The sequence below is a fragment of the Helicoverpa zea genome, chromosome 2 (genome assembly GCF_022581195.2).
Source record: "Helicoverpa zea isolate HzStark_Cry1AcR chromosome 2, ilHelZeax1.1, whole genome shotgun sequence".
NCBI classification, from domain to species: Eukaryota; Metazoa; Arthropoda; class Insecta; order Lepidoptera; family Noctuidae; genus Helicoverpa; species Helicoverpa zea.
Genome location: NC_061453.1, coordinates 13812251 through 13834998, shown reverse-complemented (window position 1 = coordinate 13834998; position 22748 = coordinate 13812251). Strand labels below are relative to the sequence as shown.

Below are 22748 nucleotides of genomic sequence, written 5' to 3'. Positions count from 1 at the left end.
AACTGACCACGGCTACAGTACGTTGTTTGACCTACAAGAATGCGCTTGACCTACCTGCCTTATGGTATCTTCGCTATCTTTCCTTCCTCTGTGGTCCCGATACTACCCGGTATCGTAGTATCTGTGTTACCTGACTACATTATATTATTAGTTTGTTTTTTTTCTCCCGTTTTGTTATTTTAAGGACGGTACAGGTTTTTAATATCAATTAAATATAACGTAATAAGGTGCTGTTGAAAAAGTTTTTGCTGGTAATTAATAGGGAGCTTTGTTTGCAGATGAAAATGAGATGTTACCCTCTAGTTATGGAGCACTGCTTTTTTTCCTGATATTTTGATTGTAAAAATGAGACTTTAAAAACCATAAATGATTTTATGCAACTGCTAGTTAACCTATTTTTTATTAGTTAAGATCATCATCGTTACCTAGCTAGCCTTTTCCCTACTATGTTGGGGTCGGCATCCAGTCTAACCAGATACAGTTCAAATAACAACCAGGTTTCACAAATATTCTTCTGATCATACTCATTGTACCTCTTTGACACGTGCCTTCTTCAGATCACACCCATTAATGTGTTACCAACAATACCTCTTTGACTGACCGGACTATAAGTAATAATAAATCGTTTAAATAATAAATATTTAAATCCGTGTTTCATGTCATAATTTATTAATAGCCGACAGAGGTTCAATTAAAAGTTTTTAATCGATTACACAGATTTCCAGTTTAACTGTGTTAAGTCTTGCGGAGTTAACGGTCACTGTTTAATCCGAACAGTTTTAATATTTAATATTATTTACTGTTTTTAGTTTAATTTTGGCTTATATGACTGTTTGTTTTTACACTCTGCTGGCACACAAAAATACTGCGCTTAATAATAGTAACTAAAACTGCTCACTTCAAAAATATACTCAATACCAGAAAATATCATCATCATATCATATATGAGTCATATAGTCATATATGAGTTGTAGACTCAAAATTTTCAGTGTATCCCCACAGGCAATTATAACTACAAAATAAAGGTCGTAGCACACAATATCAACTTTGAAAGGGAATGTAAACGTACCCCCCGTATCAACGAATTATCCCGATGCCTGGGGATAACGTTACTATTCCTATTAGTGTGCGTTACAGTAGAGACTTTCATAGAAGTGATACTGAACGGCTCGAGATCATACGTCGACCATCCGTGCCCAAGTTGACATGTGTGCTGTAACCTTAAATACACTCCCACCAACCACTAATTATGTTTATACCAAAGCCAAAAAGGTAGTCTTAGGATGGAGAGTAAATTCGTTAATTTATGTACGATGTCATTATTTGGGGGTTATATTACATCATCGTCATCATCATCATCAGCCTATCGCAGTCCACTGCTGGGCATAGGCCTCTCCAAGCCGAAAATAGATCTCAGTGGCGTGCACTTGGAGAGGCCTATATTACATTCTGTGTATGAATTCAGGCTAGTTTAGGAGTTCAGATAGGCAGTCGCTCCTTGTACCTAAAACACTGGTAGTCAGCTGCATGCGGTTAGAGTGGACGCCGACCTCAACGTAATTGGGAAAAGGCTCGGGAGATGATGGTGATATGAATTAAGGCAGTAGACTGAAGTTAAATGCGTTAAGGCAAATCCTTGCTATATGGATACTCGTTAAGGTAAACTTATATTGATATACAAATGCACTATGAAGGTATCTGAGACTAATTCAGTTACGTGTGCTTATAAAGCAGAAACAATATAAATTCGATTATAGCTAACAAACTATAAGGTAAACTCCTAAATTAAAAAAAGATAATATAAAAAAAAATATTTAATAAATTATCCACATTTATTTCTTAGTAATAATTAAAATGTATTCCGAGAAAATTTTCTGCCATCCCAAAAATCTCAAAGAGCATAATAAATTAATCTTCCGGAAATTTTTACAAATTATTTTGAGGTTATTATTTAATACAATTTCTGCGAAAAAATATCAATTAAATTATGTATTAAAAATTGAACCAGTTTACTTTGGTGAAATCCACGGAATCGATCTATCCTTAATTGATAGACATTCAGATGAATCGGGGGCTTATCCCCGAGTTTTATATTGCTATGCTTTTTGTTTTAGTTATTTTAAACTTGTTTGTAGGTAGAGTATTTTATTTAGGTTTATGTTTATTTATTCGTTTTACTTTGGCCGGTCAATAAAACTTTTTTTGCAAAAAAGCACGAGATCAGTCAGCAAAAACCCATTAAAACGATTCTCAATATGTTTCCAAGAATTTTATACCGGACTTAATTCTTTATTTTTTAAACCGAACATTTTTGCTAGAAGAATATTGTAATATGATCAAAAATCACACAAAAAAATATATTTCATTTTCAACATTCTTCATCAAGCTTTTTTGAATGAAATAAAATACTGTTGCATTTCTTTGTCAAAAAAAGCATCAGATATTGTGCGCCTTATTATTATTATTTTTTTATACAAAAAATAACCTTTTCACCAAAATCATGACCATCATCAGAATTCACCGTCACACCGTCAGCTGTCCACGACACGCACAGTAAGTCTGAACCGTTATTTGTGTCCGACACAAATTATCCACTCCTGTGTCACGAGTCTAGAGACCTCACGAGATAACACTCAGTGTCACAACCCTTGTCCGAAATTCGCTTAGCAAGTACCCTGACACGAGGGATGTGCTGAAATGTTACAAATGTTAACCTGCCTGGAACCACTTGTATTTTTTAGGAATAATAAGGGTTCCTAGACTGGTAGATACGTATGTAAAATAGAAGACATGAAAATACCAATAAGACTTATGACCAGTTTCACTTGTTACTAAAAAATCTCTGATCCTAGCCTATCCTAGCCTATCCTAGCCTATCAGAACCTTATCTGAGAGATAAGCTATAACTTCTGGTTTAACAGGTCTCAAAAAGCAATATTTGGCAGAAGTTATAAGCAGCCTCCAACTGACAGATAGCATTGACTATCTGATAACTAACTGACACTTAATCGGTAATCAGCGACATTGAGCCTTAAAATATTCCTATTTTTGAGTGGATGCAAATAATGATTATGATCAGTAAAGACTGCATCGTGTCTTACTGTCGTATTTTTAAATATTTTTGTAGTTTAACTTATTTTTCACTCAAAAAATAAAGTAAAAACACTTCCTTCTTTCCTCTCTCTGAAAAGCCACTAAAAAGCAACCCGAACTCCATCACAAAACCACTGGTCTCGATAACTTGACTATTTAGGCATAAATTCCCTCCTTATTCATAAAGGCAACAATGGATAGCGTCATGAATATGCGATGCTATTGTCAACGGTTTTAGGCCGGTAAATAAATGGTCCTTTAAGGCGAAGTCTCTGAGATAGACCCAAGGAGAACGAATATAAAAAGGCCTAAGAAGGAACATGATGGGTTTTGGTCAGTAGCCACCTTGTAATAAAATGTGATTTTAAAAAAGTACCAGCTTTTGCACCAGGTTTAAACCACCACCGTCCCGAACAGTTAGTGAACTAAACCTATTACTAAAGCGGGTACTTCTTAAAAGAACGTTTTATAATGAAGTGGTAAAAGTCTGTCACATCCTCACTCTGGTAACCCACAGCGGAGATGTCACTTGATGTTTTCCCAATAAAAAAACCGGACGAGGAACGTAACTGTTTTCACCCTTATACGCCTTCTTTGGACCTTATAATGTAATACCAAAAACCGTTATCAGATATCTTAAAGAAACCCGACCATCTTATTAGTTCACTCGTAACTGCTCAATTTGTTGATGCCCATCGTACGAATTTGACCTAGAAGAAGGCGCCTGACCTACCTGCATTATGGCATCTCTGCCCATCTTTCCTTACTCTGTGTACTAATGTACCACCGGAACGTGAAAGATGATGTATGCGGAGGACACGTAAGGTTCCGGCGTCTGAATTGCGGGCACTCCACGACCAGGTATCGGAAGTAATAATAGTTAGCTTCGCAAAGGATTTATGGATGCTACCATGGGGAACGGGTAAATATTGTCTGTAGTTTGAAGTGAACTCTTCTAGTATACATTGAAGAAGAATTTTTTTATTGTATGCTGCCTCATGTTCTGTTTTCAGATAGAAAATCATCAGATGAAGTCTGACAATGCTTCGTCAAAGCGGGAGGGGTCCCGCTTTGACGAAGCATTGTCAGACTTTTAAACTAACTGTGTAACTAAAACCCATATTGTGCTTTCTGGACCTCTTTTCATACCACAGCCGCGGAAACTCTTTCCAAATATCACACAGAGGTCTTCTCTTTTACTTCAGGAGATAAAAAATAAATTACGCATCAAATTGATTAATTCAAAAATCGCTAAATTAATTTAGGCAAGAAATCAAAAATACACCTACAGAAAATGAAATAGGTAACTATCAAATAGTACTAGGGACAACCAGCTTCCCCTTAACAAAAACACTCAGCAGCGACTTAAATGATTCTTTGTCGCTAAAAACTTCGCTTAAGTTCATGAAAATGTTCCGAAACATTTAAATAATAAATAAACTTAAGATGGCTCTTACTTTTCCATAACATCCATCCGTGGTCGAGAATCTAAAGGGCGGATTAATTATAATCAAAGATTGAGGGGTAGGTGATGAAAAGGAAAAGTTTATCGTGTATTTATGTGATTATATATTATTATAGCTTTTAGCTCAGTAACAGCCCAAGGGTCCCAATTTACAACCAACAAGTAATATAAGCTGAGTACCAATAATTTTGTCTGATTATCTATCTGTCATCCTCACTCCAGTTGCCTGGATCACACACAACTTGGTCAGATTGGTTGTTAGAATTTCTGACTTCTGACAATTCATAATTGCCAAGGATGTGCTGCTGATAGCTGGGAGCCACCAATTTAACACTCCCTCCAAAATACTGAGCAGCACTTCTGACTATATATGGTCAGCTACCCACGGACCGACCTAGCCAAGCGTGTTTTAACGTCATGATCAATCGACCCGTGTAGCTGTTATTCAGCCGCTACCATCCTAGAAATTGATCCCCACAAAAAATCGCCAACATCACACAGATTCTAGTTGTATAACAAAACTCTCGCTCCCAACACGCCAGTTCTTTTTGCTCGCCCGTCAAAGTTTAGTTAAATGTAGCGCACCCTAGGGCGCAGCGACCATTTTGGATATATGGCATGTAACTCTGAGCTGGGACGGTGAATGAAACGCAATGTCCAAATGGATGTTTTGGATGTCACAAAACGGAGTCATGGTTTTTCTAAAAAACGCGGAACATATTATGTGGGATATATTTGTAAACCCCTTAGCACGAGGAATCTAGAATTTGTGCTTTTATGTCATATTTCAAACCATCTTGTATTTTTCACAACCACATCTCTTATGATAACAATAGGACCATTGGGATACCCTTTAAACAAAAAAAAACTTTCTAAATCGATTGGTTAACGTCGGAGATATGCCCGAAAAAACATAGTAAAAAGTGTAAACATCCAGATTGAGAACCTTTTTTTCCAGAAGTCATTTAATTAAACAGATAAAATACAAAACGTGGATTTAAAAAGTAACTTTGTTCGAGACGATGGTTTAAACCTAGTGCCAAAGCCGGTACTTTTTAAGACAACGTTTATAATAAGGTGGAGCAGAACTAGTGCTAAATCCAGTAATTTTTAAGACAACGTTTATAATACGGTGGATTATTTCTATCATCAACAAAGTTACAACCAACTGAACAACGTTAAACAAAATTGCAATCAACAACGAGATGGCTTGACGAACGTGCATAACAGAACTCATATACGAAATTCCAAAATGTAAGCTTATTTATCGTTATGAATAATGTAAACACATAAATTTACCTGTCGGAATAAACGCTGAACAAATTATATTCGGTTATTGTTGCGAGCACGTCCGTATGTACGCTCGCGTATTTTCATTTCTAATTCTCGGAATGGTTAAACATGTGTGCGGAATTATGACTAACATGGCTTCTTAAATGGTTTAAGGTTTTTTTTTGTTGTTGTTATGTAAGTGTGGGTAAATTAGGCGTTGGTGGATGTTATTCTTGGATTTTTTTTGTTATTTAGAAAGTACCTAATTCTTGATTGCATTAACTTTTCGGAGTCGTTTTGACTGTTTTCTCTAAAAAAGAATATTTTATTTTTTCTTTAAAATAGAAAATTGTATTCTTCACCTCGGAGAACATGTCACTAAAAATTACATAAACATCCGAATCGATAGATAGCCTGCGTCTTTTTGTGGAGTCAGTTATAAATTAGTATAGGTACGTACTTATAATCAAAATAAAACAGGCGGTAGTCAATATTTACTAACGCAACTCATAGTACAAAATCACGAAATCACAATTAACTATTCACCTCAAAAATAAACTGGGATCTAAATAGTCAAAGTCAAAGTCAAAATCATTTATTAAAATAGGCTAATACGATTAGCACTTTTTAACGTCAAAATTTTACAAGAATGACAGCACCCCCAAAACGCCCCCCTTTCACCACTTCCTAGTGTTATGGCTGGAAAGAAGAAGCGGTGAAGAACAAACTTCCCAGCAACACAGCTGTCTATTACAATTTAATTATTATTAATTTATTTTACAGTTATACAATTCAATTTTATTTATTATTAATTTAAAACACCGAATAATACAAAATAAAATAAAGCACTTTTGTTCCACTTCAGAGCTGCCATCTGCGTTTATCTGTGAAATAATCATTAACATTATAATATGCCTTTTTAACAAGAATTTCTTTAATTTTATTTTTAAAAGAACTGTCCGTTAATTCCAACAGATGAACCGGAATTCTGTTATAAATGCGTACACAAAGCCCCACAAATGAACCGTGTACCTTATGTAAACGATAATTAGGTGCGGTTAACTTGTGTTTATTTCTAGTATTAAAATGATGTACGTCGCTGTTTTTACTATATGAATCTAGGTTTTGCCTTACGTATATTATATTGGCATAAATGTATTGAGACGCCACAGTCAGAATACCAATATCCTTAAACCTTTCCCTAAGGGAGACTCTAGCACCAAGTTTGTATATAGCACGGACAGCGCGCTTCTGTAGTACGAAAACATTCTCGATATCGGCAGCATTGCCCCACATAAGAATTCCGTAGGACATGATGCAGTGAAAATAGCTAAAGTACACTAAACGCGCCGTGGCTACATCGGTGAGAGCTCTTACTTTCCTGACAGCGTACGCAGCAGAGCTTAATTTACCCGTGATGCCAGTTATATGCTCACCCCATTGAATTTTGGAGTCTACTGTTATCCCTAGAAAAGTCGTAGCATGTACCGTTTCAAGTTCCTCATTGTTCAAAATTACACCGGGACCGAGATTTTTTACATTGGGCAAAGCAAATTTAATACATTTTGTTTTCTTCGTATTCAAAACTAAATTATTGGCTGTAAACCATTGCGTTACTAGTGAAAGACAAGAATTCACGTCATCAAAATCTACTCTATTCCTATCAACTTTAAAAATTAGAGACGTGTCATCAGCAAACAATACTACATCACACAATGATTTTAAATAATATGGCAAGTCATTAATGTATACAAGAAACAAAAATGGACCTAAAATCGACCCTTGCGGTACGCCCAAACGAACGGGTAGATTGGAAGATTTGACACCATTAACGTCAACACATTGCATTCTACCGCTTAAATATGAGCTAATAACACTAAGTGCGCTGTCTCTAATACCATAGTACTTTAGCTTCTGGGTAAGCGTTTCATGTTGGACGCAGTCGAACGCCTTGGAAAGATCACAGAACACCCCGATAGCATTCTGTGACTTCTCCCACGCACTGAATATATGTTTCAGTAGAGCAACTCCGGCATCCGTTGTGGAGCGACCCTTTGTAAAACCGTATTGTTCCGCATGTAAAATATTGTATGAATTAAAATGCCGGAGGAGTTGATTTAAAATTAGCTTTTCAAAAATTTTGCTCAACGCGGGCAGAATTGAGATCGGTCTAAAGTTACCTAGATCGTTCTTGCTCCCGGATTTAAAGAGAGGTATAACTTTACTGTATTTCATAAGTTCAGGAAAGGTACCTGAGTCAATGCACTCATTAAATATACGAGCTAAATAGGGCGCAATATCGTCAATAATACAGTTTAAGACTTTAACAGAGATACCCCATAAATCACCTGTCTTTTTTGAATTTAATGACTTGAAGGTTCTTACTATGTCATAAGGTGAAATATAACTAAAGGTAAATGTGGCTTCACATTGACTAACACTACTACGTAAAAGTTTTTCGGCGTTGGTGGCAGAGGAGTCTAAGCCGCTAGTGGTCTTGATTGGAATATTAGAGAAGAATGTGTTAAATTCGCGAGCTACATCAGAATCTTTCTCATAAACTTGATTCTCATTAATGATTTTATACTGATTATCACGCTGTTTGATTTTCCCGGTCTCGCTATTTATAATATTCCACGTCGCTTTTATTATACTCTTACTATTCTTAATTTTATTACTGAAATACATTGATTTTGCCGCATGACAAACTTTTTTAAACAATTTAGAATAATTCCTAACAAATCTAATAAAATTTTCATCAAAATTATAATTTTTCATTTCATACAACTCATACAGCTTAGCTCTACTCTTGTAAATGCCGGGGGTAGCCCACTCATTGAAGTTAGCCGTTTCTTTTAGTACGAGCGTTTTGGTTTTAAAACTAGTACAACCGTACATTAAATGGGGATTGTTTTTATTTAATATTTCACTGTCTAGTTTCGCGTTAATATTATTTTTAAAACTATTAAAACGACTGGTTGTTAAGGGCCGACATGTTATTTCCCGCTTGATTTTATTCTTTTTATCAGGAAACCGCGCCAGTTGACCACAATGATCGGAAGTTAGGCCATTGGTAATCAGAGTCTCTGTGGCGCTACAATTAGTAAATATATTATCTAAACAGGTTGACGAGGTTGCCGTAATTCGAGTTGGTTCTAGAAATAAATTTACTAAGTTAAATGATTTAAATAAGTTTAGCAACCTTGTAGTCAAAGAAGATGATTCTAAAATATTAACATTGAAGTCACCGCAAACTAAAAGTGATTTACTAGTGGAATTAAGTTTAGAGAGAGAATTTTCCATTACTGATTCAAAAGTGTTAAAATCACCTGAAGGAGGCCTGTATACACAAATTATAACAAACTGTTCCAGTTCAACACATGATAATTCTACATTGCGCTCGACTGATAATTTTACTATATCTGAACGTTCCTTACATTTTAAATTATTAGTTACAATTATAAGAGAGCCACCATGGATGGCTTCCTTTCTAACGAATGAACTTTGTACTGTATAATTACTGTTATTAAGGAATATTATTTCACTATTTCTGTGCCAGTGCTCAGTTATGCACATAACTTGTACCATATAATGTTCAATGAATAGACTTAATTCTAAATATTTGCCGGAAAGGCCCTGAATGTTTTGATGTACAACATTCAGTTGATGTGGCCCACCCTTTGTCGCACCATGTAGTTTAAACTATCAGGTGTATCAATAGTTGTATTAGTAGAACTACTAATATTATTAAAAGAAGAGGTTACCGTAGTAGAACCCGGGTCAATTTGTATATTATTTGCTATCAATATAGCAATTTGTCGTTTATAATAAAAACTAAGATACATTGTATCATTTGTCACTACAAAATTATTTATAAATTTATTTGTATCAAAGTACATTATTCTATTATTGTATTGCCTGGTTATATTGTACATTAATAGATTTAAATTAAATATGTACTGATTTTGTTCTATAGTAAAATTTTTAGAATATGGTAAGGCACAGATGATAAACTTGCAATTTGTTGTATTATTTAATTTTATCATTAATTCAACACAATCTATTATATTTTGTTTATTGACTGCTAGACTATCTCCAAATAGCATAATGGCAGTTGAAGTGGTATTAAGGTTTGTCAATTTAATTGTTTCTATTATTTCATTGTAGCTGGCACCGGGTGAACAATTGTTTATTATTTTACTTTTACAATATTGAGAGATTAATTTACCAAAACCAAGACCAAATCTATCAGAAAATATTTGTGATATATTGTTTTGATTTTCCGAATTATTATTATACGAAATGCTTGATGGTGGAATATTGCACTGAACATTGACAACAGGTGGTATTATGTCACTGCTCACTGCTGACTGCATAGTACTAGGCGATGTTAACTCTGGGACAGCTTGTACTGCTGGTTGTGAACAAGTACAGTTGGTATATTTATTTTTAAGAGAATCAAGACGGTCCATATTTTCACTACCTAACTGGAGCAGCTCATCGGTAGCCAAAATATGTGCCTTTACTTGATATTGGGCTGTCTCATATTTGTGTGTAATTTTTGTTAATTCGCGTTGCAGTTCAAGCATTTCCTGTTGCAGAACTAGTGTGTCTTGGTCATACATTAGCCTACTTTGTAAAAGTTGGTTAGTGCACAAATTTAACTGATTTTTTAATTCAACTTTAGTTTTAAGTAAATTATTTAATTTATGTGTGGATTTTTGTTTATGACACACTTTCTTAATTTTTTGTATCAATTTGTTTATTCTTATGTATTTTTTAATCTTTTTGTGACTCAAATTATTAATATGAGGTGGATTTGAAGTAACAAGCTCACTGAAAAGGCGGTGAGTGTCATCACTTTCCTGTTGTTGTTGGGTTTGCTTGAAGCATATTATTGACTTGTGAGCATCATTTAAGCTTGTCTCCAGTACCTTAATGCGACTCAAAGCCCTCTCATGAGCATCACTACATTCACTAAAAGAACCTACAAAATCCTGTAACCTATCCCGCTGATCCAGCACATCCATATATTGGATGTGTAATTCTGCAAGTTGAGACTTCAATTCAGAGTTTTTACTAATTATTTTCTGAATTTCTTCCTCGCTGTCATCACGTTCCCTTAACAGTTGTTGACAGAGCTCTTCGGATGTTTTGAGCTTTTCCAGGGCTAACTTCAGTTTCACCTCCATGTCCTTGGCAGTGGCCTTCCTTGTCATAACGAACATGGTGTCAGGTATTTACTGAAAGCGTGGAGTAAACAAGATGAGAAAGACAGAAAAGAATAGTTTTAGGTAATAGGTTTAGGTGTTGGATTATTTAAAATATGAATTTAGTAGTTTCAAGATTATATAGCATAGAACAGTTTGATTTAATTAATAGAAAATTAAGTACAAAATTGAAATGTAGCTAAGTATAGATTTTGTTAACATAAATTATCTATAATTTGCCTTTAATGTGTAATGTAACAGAAGTTACTGTTAAAGGAACATGTAACTTATATGAAAATCAAGAATGTATTGGGACTTCTTTAGTTTTATTTGATTTTAATTTTTAATTTTCTAAGATAAGGTAGGTTACAAAATTGATATTAATTTTTATTTTTTTTTCGTTATTCTCACTTTTAAAGTAAATAACATAATCTACTGCCAGAGAATTAGTATAATAAAGCGTGTTACAGTTATAATAGAGAGATACTTCCCGTTAAAATCCGATTTATTTGAACTGAGCGGTTGACAGCTGACCGCCTCCGTGTTGTGTAGATTTTTACGAGTTATCCTTTTGCAATAACGTCACAAACATTTGTACACTATATTTACGACTATTACTATTAAATTATCAACTTTTTAGGGCGATTTAGCTAATTATCTACTAATAAATACTAATAAATACCAGAGAACCTAAATAAAAATCTCTACCAGAGAGGTAGACAGATATTTTAGTTTTAATCAAAAAATATATTATTCACTTCTCATGCTCTTTTTAGGTTTTCATTACACCTTAGCCGTTTTTACGCCCTTTGTGGTGGAAAGTAATCAGGCTTAATAAAATTTTACCTCGAACAAAATTATTTAATTTTTTCCCACTGTAAAATTGAGCAATCAAGTTGGGAAAAGATGTTTTAATACTTTTACTCTTCTGTTAGAGATAATTACTTTGAAAATTATTCATTAGGTACTTGTTCCTTGTTCTGGGCTTTAGAACATGACCACTTTTTCTATTATGGGGTCATTGTTGAGACTTTCTTGTCTTAGTTAGGGGTGATAGCTATTACATACCGTTAATTGCTTTTATTTATATCATGACGTTTTCTTTTGTCGTGCGACACAACCTTGTCTCTAAAAAGGGTCTTAAAATCGTTTATTTTCCAGAACATTATTTCGATGTATTGATATTCTGACATTATAAAGGAGATGGCCAAAAAAACACCCAGAGTCGACAGGAACTTCATATGTATGATTGGATTCAGTATAATTTGTGGATTTTAAAAAGTATTTCAAATCATCTAAAAACTTATAACGTTTTTTCGATCAAGATTTTAGTTCACAAAAAAGTTTACTTTTACTGTTTGATGTTCGTTAGAAGTTGAATGCAGACTCGTGATTGGACCCTTTTACATTGCTAAGTCATTTGTTATATTTGACAATGTCACATGGCGCGATTTTCAAAGACAATTTCTCCAAAAACATTTCATAGCCAGTTGTGAAGGTTGCATGGAACTGCGAAACCTCTCCAAGTAGGTAAGGTCGGTGCTTAATCGTATCTGGAGTGGTTAAATACAAGACCTTTTAATCACCAGGCCAACTCTGAAACTATGGGGTTATTACTAGTGGCTTGTATAATGTTAGTTTACTTTGCTTTTTTATGTCCCTTGATGTTAATAATCTTTAAAATCAACATAAAAAATAGATTATGTTGAATATAATATATTCTATTATTCTATTTTTGCGATAATATGAAATAGCTCCTATACCCCATGGATTTCAGTCTGGATTTTTTGGCACCATCAAAGGTCTATCATAAAGAACCTATTGGTAACCATTTCATTGCTGTCGATTCTGGGTTTTTTTTCTATGAAAATTTGGCCATCTCCTTTATATTTACTGGTTAAAATTTCAGACTTGTTTTTTTTACCAGCCTCCCGATAGAACTTCTTTTTGCAATCTGATAAAAAGTATTAGTAAGAGGTACCTAGTCTATATTATTTCAATGTCAACATTTTACAAAATTGGTTCAGCCGTTTGAGAGCGAAAAAATAACAAACATATTTGACTTTCTAGTATGACCAAGAAAATTACACGTACAAAAAGTAACGATTTCTCAGGATAAAAATCTAGACAAAAATTTATTTACTTTATACAGTCACGAGTTACCTCTTTATTCCAAGGTTATTTCACTAATAAAAAGAGTACATTGCTTTCACGTCGACTTCAAGAAAGGCCCCTTGAGATAGAAGGAAATTACTTTTCAGTGTTAGTCAATCACTTCTAGTTGAAGAGAATAAGCTTACATGTTTATGGGTAAATCCCTCTAGTGTTTTATATGTGTTGTTTCAAAAGGAATACTTTACAAAAGCCAAACATATCTTAAAGAAAAGTAAATCTTATGCCATTAAAAATATAGTTGATATAATAGGTTAGAGCACATTTACCTCGTTTCAGGTTTGCATATACCTACCTATTTTTGGTTATGAGCGATTGAAGTACATAAAAAACTTAGAGTAACTCAGTTTTAGCCAGGGAGCGATGTCCTGTTATGTAACAAAATATTTTTTTTATATGGGTATTCATTTATTATATATAATATATTTTTAATATTATAATGAGTACTTCATTTAAGTAGTTTTTAGAAAAGAATTAGCAATGTTCTTACAAATTAAAATATTACAATAATATACCAAAAAGTTTTAACAGGGCCTTTAAGTAATTAAAAACATTTAACTACTTTCTCTTAAGTAATGAAAGAACTATTATAACAGCAATTAAATATTTTATAGCCAAAAGTTTTCGAGTATTGTAATTTTAATGAGATCGTTAGAAAATAACGATATTTTGTTATTTTTACAAATAATAGTAGGGCGTTTTTTACGCTCGGAGAATATATTTTAATACTAATATTGTGTCTGATGATTTTAATATCTAGTGGCAACATTCATATGTTGATTTATTTAATAACTATATCTATTGTAACAGTAAAATTGATCTCATTGTTTTGTTTAAAAAATAAATATAGTATTCAAGAAACCTAGAAAACACAAATATCGGAACATAGAATATTAGCAAAACGGGCAGAATTCCATAGCAAAGCGTATCGATCGATATATTACTTTATGAAACCGGCTATTTGAAGGCACGTCTACAAGTTATAGTCTTGGTCTGTTACTGTTACAGCCTTTTTATCGTCCCACTGCTGGGCACAGGCCTCCTCTCACATGGAGAAGGACAAATAAAACATCATAAATATTCAAGCACAAAGATCATTTATTACGCATTACTAATAAAGAGGAATATTTTTGTTGGTTTGTACCATAAAATCTCGGAAACTACTGAACCGATTTGAAAAATTCTTTCACTGTTGGGAAGCTAGACTCATCATCAGCCTATCGCAGTCCACTGCTGGACATAGGCCTCTCCAAGTGCACGCCACTGAGATCGATTTTCAGCTTCTCGCATCCAGCTCCTGCCAGCCGTCTTGCGCAAGTCATCACTCCACCGTGCCTGAGGACGTCCTACACTACGTTTGCCGAGGCGTGGTCTCCACTCTAGAACTCGTTTACCTCAACGGTTATCGGTTCTTCGGCTAATATGGCCAGCCCACTGCCACTTCAGCTTGCTGATTCGGTGGGCTATGTCGATGACCTTGGTTCTCTGACGGATTACCTCATTTCTGATGCGATCCGAGTAATAAAGGTTGTTTGTTTGTATTTTGTCCATGTACGAAAAGAAGTTCACCCGGGACGCGGGTAAAACCATGGAAAACAAGTTATATTATATTGTTTACACACATTAGGCTCTATCTATAGTGTAACTTTAGAAGCACAGATAATAACATTTTAAAGTACATTTTTGTTCACACTATCTGGTTTTACTAGGTATGCGATAAGCCATTTTATTGGTACTTTAGTCTTTTCAGTGCCTTTAATGCCTACATAGTTGGAACTTTGTCACCGATAATGTGACTTGTCTTAGGCTTTTAACTAACTTAGACGGCCTACTCTGAACATATTAGATTTTCTTCACAGATTTGACCTGAATTTTCTTTAGAGAATTGACAAGAGGTGTAAATGGTTAATTTAGACCTTTTTACGGCTTTTTACAGTGTTTACATTAGTAATATGATTAAATCAAATCAAATCAAATCAAAACGTTTATTCGCGTTCGTGACGCACACACAAAAACGAATACATATAAAAGCTCACAAAAATAAAACAAAACAGGAATGAAAACGAAAAAAAAAAGAGAATGGGAAAAGGAAAATATGCGTCACGATCACGCGAAATGGCCCTCGCTCAGCATATGCAGCGACCCTATGCGAGACAGAGTTGCGGCGCTGGTTTTCAGCGATGGCCAACACTAACATGTGACGTCAATCGGTGTGTAACCTTAACTAAGTATATACATACTAAGTGTGTAATATATATTTATAAAATATAATATACTGCTATAAAAACATACTAAATATAAATAGAAAAAACTAACTAACATAACAACATTCTGAACGAATGTGAATGGAAGTGACACTTGACGTGCTTCACAAAATTCTATAATTAGCTATGGTCAAAGCCGTTCACCAATGACCATATGTAACGTTGTACTTTCCTAGCTCTAAGAATAGGTTAGAAATTAAAAAAAAAATACAAATAATTACAATAGATTATTCTAAAATTAATAAAACACCTAAAGTAAACTAAAATAAATGAAATAAAAAAAAATATAATATATTAAAATTAACATAATTCATATACGGAACCCAATATTAATTATTTACACAAAGGTCCTCGTAACTATTGCGCCTACGCATCTCTAAACGGGTGAACTGGTTTCGCTGCGCGCGACGGTGGTGCCTCGAGTGCATTCGGGCCGGAGACACGGCAGACGACCAAATTGCATCAGACGTGACGGCTGTGTCACACGTTTTTTTTACTTGACCTTCAGTATTGCGTACCTGTCTAATTTCTACTTATTTGTGCTAGACAAATTATAATCGGAAATCCCGCTGGGGTAAGTTTCCATGCATTGCTTATGTTCTATTGTAAGGTGTTCTTCTTGCTAAATTTCTATCTAAAGCAGCTGTTCTTTGTTCACTTTGTTTGCTGGGACACTGTGACCTTTGGACCAGGCAACGTGGCCCAAGCTCTGCTAATGCTAGCCTTGTCTCTGCGCTTCCAGGATTTATTTCTACGTTGGATTTCTACGTTGGATTTTCTACGTTCGAGTTTTTACATTCTACTTTAAACCCTCGCTACGCAACGTTCTACCTGGCGGCGAGTGAAAGACCAGACCTGATCCTGTCTGGAACTACCTGGGTCCTGCTGGAGACCTGGAAGTGCAACCTGGGAAGGAGCTGGGCCGTCGTCGGAGCTACACCACGGTTCAGGCCAGTGTTCCCAGTGTACCTTCTACCTCGAGATCTATTCGTGGTTAGGGCAACAGAAGTTGGCTTAAATAAAGTCTCAATTTCTACCAAATTGTGTACTTTATTTGGACCCCTACCCACCTACCTGTCGGCCAGCCTGACTACCAGCATACCAACGGCCGCAGTGGCGCCCTTACCGTGGTTTCTGTTGCCTAATCACGTCTAGATTCTAGACTATTGGTCAGCTGCTAAATAATCACCTACCTACAAGTTATTGTGAACGAGACGGTGACTCGGCGAACTGGTACGTACTTTGTCATAATATTATACTGTGCTCTTTGTGTTTCTGTTTTTTCTTTCTGTTTTATGTTATTTGTTAACTGTTGCGTATTGTACACGTTACTTTTGGCAAACATATTTATAACGGTTATTATTTTAAAGAATTATTTTGAGTTCAATAGCAATAAAACTACATTTAATGTTAACTGCAAATTCTAAATTTTATTGTAAATTAGTGACTAAAGCTACTTTATACATGATTTCATCTTATTAATATTGTTATACGTAACAGTTCGCACATTTTTCTTCCTTTCATTTCTATCATTTTCATTTTTTTTTTGTTTTTCACCTACCCACTTATTTTTTTTATTTTCTTCTCATTTAATTTTTTATTTGGGTATTCATTTTTCATCACCCCATCGTAATAAAAGGTAGTAGTTACTTCTAGTTGTAAAGAACACCATTTCATCTTCATTTCATTATCATTTCATTATCTAATAGTAAGTTATCTATTTCTGTTTTCATTTTCTTAATTTCTGCACTGTAAGCGTCATGGAAACTTACCCTATTAAATTCTTTTTGCTTAACAAAAATGAGTTAGTGTACGAGGTGCTAATTAGAGGCGAGGAACCTGCGTCAACGGTACTTGAACTCCGTAAACAAATTAATAAACTTACACCTATTATTCCTACTTCGGATATTTGCGAATCGGGCATAGAACCGGACGTTGATATTTCGGGTGCTAGCACATCTTTAAGCGAGCTATTATCACGCGTTAAGACTCTTGAGGATAAGTTTGATAATAATCTTTTCGAACGTACTAGGGCCTTATGCAATCACCTATATCACCGTATAAAACGTTTAGATGGTTCGGATTCTAAATATGCGGACAAAATAAAATCACTAACAAAACATATTACTGCACTTTCGGCAAAATTAGACGCTTTAAATAAATCTGCTAATCCTACTAGCTGTGAGCCTGTAGCAGAAGTTGTTCATTCAATTGCATCTAGTGATGTTCCACCTAACGTATCGATACATTGTGACCGTTCACATATTAGTGATTTACAAAAACTTAAGTATAATGGTAAGTCTTGCGTTCACGCCTTTATACAGAGAGTGAGAGAATACAGCACGGCTAGGAATATATCTTCTTCTAAATTGTTAGCTTACGCTACGGAAATATTTACGGGTGACGCGTTACATTGGTACCGTAGCATCAGAACCTCTGTGTCTACGTGGGAGGAACTGGTGGCTGTACTGGTTCAGGATTTTAGTCACTTTGACTATGACTACCGACTTCTGTCTGAGATTCGGCAGCGCACTCAAGGTGATACTGAGACAATCACAATCTACTTTGCTAAAATGAAAGAATTATTCTCCAGGCTTAGTAAAGATATATCAGAACAAGAAAAACTAGAGATCCTTCTACATAATATTCGACCTTGTTATGCTAGTGTGTTGGCTTCTAATTCATCAACTATAAATTCTATTGACAGCTTAAAAACAATCTGCAGGAACTTTGAAAGAATTCAGTCCTTAACTTCTCAGTTTAAAGAACCTCCTAGAATTACGGGTGAAACCCTAGCTCCAGATCTTGCCTTCTCAAAATTTAATGAACCTAATTTAAATAAACCTAAATTCTACAATCAACATAGATATAATAATAAATATAATAACAATCCCGATAATAATTCATCTTACACTAAAACTAATTTTAAAAATCAACATTTTAATAATAATTCTTATAATTTCAATAAAAAACCAAACACTAGTGTAGCTGCTATAGCACAGGCTAGTTCAAATATAAAAACTGTTTTCTGTCCACGTTGTCGTAACTCTGATCATCCCTTAAGTCAATGTAAAGCTAACAGGTACCCTATTTGTTTTAAATGTGGAACTAAAGATGTTAAATATCCTAATTGCCCTAACTGTCACTCTAAATCTAATTCAAAAAACTAACTACTGAAGATTGTTGTAATATAAATGACAAAACTAAAACTAAAAACTCTAAAAATTTTGATGAAAACGATTGGCAAAATTGGCTATTAACTATTAAAACATTCTTTTCAAGCTATTTTGTTACAACAATCTTCGATAAAAAACCTATAGATGATATACGTCCCTACGCAACTGTCCTGGTAGGTAATATTACATTGTGTGGATTACTGGACTCTGGCTCAGCAGCAACTATTCTAGGCAACAATTGTCATGACTATCTAAAATCTATTGGACTGGCTATTCATAAAGACCTTAAAACCTTTACTGCTGCAGGAGGCGGAAAATTACCTACTATTGGTTATGTTAATTTACCCGTAACATTTGAAAATCAGTTTCATATTTTAAAAGCTTATGTTATACCTACTATAAAAACCAATCTTATTCTCGGTGTCGATTTTTGGACAAAATTTAATCTCTTTCCAAAATTTTCTAAATCTATTTCACTACACAGTTTATCTAATTGCCCTACTAATGTAAACACAGTCTCGGAAGCTAATGGTATGTTACGTTCCTATAATGAACTTACTGAAGGTCAACGTGTTACAGCTGATAACATTATCGATCAGTTTAAAAATATTTCTACTGAAAAGTGTGGTTTGGGTAGAACTAATCTAGTTATGCATCGCATTGACACTGGAGATTCTTTACCTATTAGGCAAAGATATTACCGCGTTTCTCCAGAGAAGCAACGTATTTTATCTGAAGAACTAGATGAAATGCTAGCGCTAGGTGTGGTTGAAGAATGTGAGAGTCCTTGGTCTTCTCCTGTCTTGCTCATACCTAAAAAAGATGGCAAGCTTAGGTTCTGTCTAGATAGCAGAAAACTAAACTCTGTGACTAAAAAGGATGCCTACAAGTTACCCTACATATCTGAAATTCTAGACAACCTGAAAAATGCTAAATACCTAAGTAGTATAGACCTATCTAGAGCGTTTTGGCAGATACCTATTTCTGAAGCTGACCGTAACAAGACTGCGTTCTACATTCCGCATCGTGGTACCTACAGATTTGTCACTATGCCATTCGGGTTGACAAATTCACCGGCTACACAACAAAGACTCGTTGATACTTTGTTCTATGGACCTGAATTTGAAAACTCTGTATTTGTTTACATAGATGATATTGTAGTAGCTAGTTCTGATTTTGAATCTCATATTTCTCTTCTCCTGAAAGTTCATAAAAAAATAAAAATGGCGAATTTAACTATAAACTTTGAAAAATCTGTTTTCTTTCGTAATGAGCTTAAATATCTTGGCTATGTAGTCAACTCTAAAGGTCTTCATGTTGATCCTTCTAAAATTGAGACTATTGTTAATTACCCTACACCTACAAATAAAAAAGAAGTTAAACGATTTCTGGGTATAGCTTCGTGGTACCGGAAGTTTGTCCCTAATTTTAGCTCAATTGCTGGTCCGTTAAATAAATTAACTTCGACAAATAAAAAATCTAATCCTTTTGCTTGGACTACCCAAGCCGAAGAATCTTTTAATAAATTAAGAGAATTACTAGTCTCTGCCCCTATTCTATCTTGCCCTAATTTTGACCTTCCCTTTCAAGTACATACGGATGCTAGCGACTATGGTGTTGGAGGTATGCTAACCCAAACCATAGAAGGAGTAGAACACCCTATTGCCTACTATAGTAGAACTTTGACTGGACCTGAAAGGAACTATAGCATTACGGAGCGTGAAGCTTTGGCTGTTTTAGTAGCTTTGGAACACTGGAGATGCTATCTGGATAATGGTATGAAGTTTGTCGTCTATACTGACCATTCAGCTCTCAAGTGGTTTCTAAATCTAAGCAACCCAACTGGACGGTTAGCTCGCTGGGGTGTCCGTCTATCAGCTTTTAATTTTGAAATTAAACACAGGCGTGGCGTTGATAATGTAATCCCTGATGCATTGTCACGTTCATGTAAAATTTCAGCTATACATTCTAACAATGTCCTACCTAACACTAATGATCAGTGGTACTTAAATATATTTCATGGTTGTCAAAATTCTCCTACATCATTTCCTAATTACCTAATTAAAAACAATAGATTATTCCGTTATTCAAAAACTAATAACCCTTTACATAAAGAGTTCGAGTGGAAAGAAGTAATTCCTGCTGAGTCAAGACAAGCTATTGTACTCGAAAACCACTCGGACCCAACAGCTGGTCATTTTGGTATTTTTAAAACTTTTAAACGTTTAAGTCTCAGTTATTTCTGGCCTGGTATGCATGCTGACGTTGTAAAAGCTGTTACTTCTTGTGATACTTGCATCGCGCACAAACACCAAAATCACGCGATTCTAGGTGAAATGGGTAGACCTAAACATTGTACGAGACCTTTTCAAGTTATTAGCGTGGACCTAGTAGGACCCCTACCTCCTACTAGGAAACTAAACACCTTTATTCTAGTCGTCACTTGTTGTTTTAGTAAGTATTGCTTACTATTTCCAATCAAGCGCGCTACCGCTGAAATTGTTACCAGAATACTGGAGGAACAGGTATTTCTAATACATGGCATTCCTTCCACGGTAATATTGGATAATGGTAAACAATTTGTAAGTACCACGCTAAAACAAATGTTGGATAAATATAAAGTACCTAAGTTGCATTTTACGCCTAAATATTCACCACATGTAAACACTGTTGAACGTTATAACAAAACTATAATGACCGCCATTTCCACGTTCATCTCTAACGATCAACGTATTTGGGATCTACTAGTACCTAAAATACAATTCGCTGTGAATTGTTCCGTAAATGAAGTTACTGGCTACACACCCTCATTTCTTGTATACGGACGTGAACTAGTGACTTGCGGTACACATTATATCGATGCTGATACTGACGATGATTTAACTTTTCAACCTCGCGACTCCTACGCGGAGAACATAGGCGTCCTGTCTTCTATCTTTAACAAAGTTCAGTCACTACTTCTACAAGCTCACAGTCGTAATTGTCAACATTATAATTTACGCCGAAAACCGGCTGAATTCAATGTTGGTGATGTAGTGTGGAGAAAGACGTTTTACCTTAGTGACAAAGATAAATATTTTAATAAAAAGTTAGCACCAAAATTTATAAAATGTAAAATAATTGGTAAAAAGTCTCCTCTTGTCTACGAGTTAGCTGATATGTCTGGAAAATTATTAGGTTCCTGGCATATCAAAGATATTAAAATCACAAATTATAAAACATAATAAATATATGCAATATAAAACATAATAATTATAATCAGCTAATAATATATCTAACCTTAATAAAGTAAATAGTCTAGCCTAGTCTTAATAGTAACATCTTATCTACTTAACTTATGTATTAAATATTGTATAAATTTCTTTACATACAAACTTACTAACGAGAACAATTGATACTATATAATTGTGACTCTGTTTGTTAGGGTCTCCAGTCATAAACTAAAAGACTTACAGACGGTGTGATTTGTTTATGTGAGCGTGAAGTATGAATGTTAGCCTGAACGTATTAGTAAGTTTGCAGTTAGTAGTGATAGCGGATTTTTCTATTCTAAGTACGAAAAATCCTTCACTTTGCGGCGGGGTACTGTAACGTTGTACTTTCCTAGCTCTAAGAATAGGTTAGAAATTAAAAAAAAAATACAAATAATTACAATAGATTATTCTAAAATTAATAAAACACCTAAAGTAAACTAAAATAAATGAAATAAAAAAAAATATAATATATTAAAATTAACATAATTCATATACGGAACCCAATATTAATTATTTACACAAAGGTCCTCGTAACTATTGCGCCTACGCATCTCTAAACGGGTGAACTGGTTTCGCTGCGCGCGACGGTGGTGCCTCGAGTGCATTCGGGCCGGAGACACGGCAGACGACCAAATTGCATCAGACGTGACGGCTGTGTCACACGTTTTTTTTACTTGACCTTCAGTATTGCGTACCTGTCTAATTTCTACTTATTTGTGCTAGACAAATTATAATCGGAAATCCCGCTGGGGTAAGTTTCCATGCATTGCTTATGTTCTATTGTAAGGTGTTCTTCTTGCTAAATTTCTATCTAAAGCAGCTGTTCTTTGTTCACTTTGTTT

At 34.8% G+C, this 22748-nt stretch overlaps 2 protein-coding genes across 2 annotated transcripts; both read right to left on the bottom strand.

The window, feature by feature from the left end:
* Window positions 1-6658: 6658 nt before the first annotated feature.
* Window positions 6659-11692, bottom strand: LOC124641736. The gene is made up of 2 exons (XM_047179906.1): window positions 10668-11692; window positions 6659-6714 (listed from the first exon to the last, which is right to left on the bottom strand). The coding sequence occupies exons 1-2, from the start codon at window positions 11056-11058 to the stop codon at window positions 6692-6694; spliced, it is 414 nt and encodes a 137-aa protein (XP_047035862.1). The 5' UTR covers window positions 11059-11692; the 3' UTR covers window positions 6659-6691.
* On the bottom strand, window positions 6910-9418 carry LOC124641726. Its single transcript, XM_047179896.1, has 2 exons — window positions 8358-9418; window positions 6910-6972 (listed from the first exon to the last, which is right to left on the bottom strand). Exons 1-2 carry the CDS (start codon window positions 9416-9418, stop codon window positions 6939-6941), a joined length of 1095 nt encoding a protein of 364 aa, XP_047035852.1. The 3' UTR covers window positions 6910-6938.
* Window positions 11693-22748: the final 11056 nt, after the last annotated feature.

What these genes read in the sequence shown, in the direction of transcription:
- LOC124641726 (XM_047179896.1), bottom strand. Translation starts at nt 9,418, where the DNA reads ATGGTACAAGTTATGTGCATAACTGAGCACTGGCACAGAAATAGTGAA. An exon ending in TCTGATGTAGCTCGCGAATT is followed by an intron (nt 6,973 to 8,357) that starts TAACACATTCTT and finishes TTTATGCCAATA; the next exon opens with TAATATACGTAAGGCAAAAC.
- LOC124641736 (XM_047179906.1), bottom strand. Translation starts at nt 11,058, where the DNA reads ATGTTCGTTATGACAAGGAAGGCCACTGCCAAGGACATGGAGGTGAAA. An exon ending in TGACACTCACCGCCTTTTCA is followed by an intron (nt 6,715 to 10,667) that starts GTGAGCTTGTTA and finishes ATTATTTCACAG; the next exon opens with ATAAACGCAGATGGCAGCTC.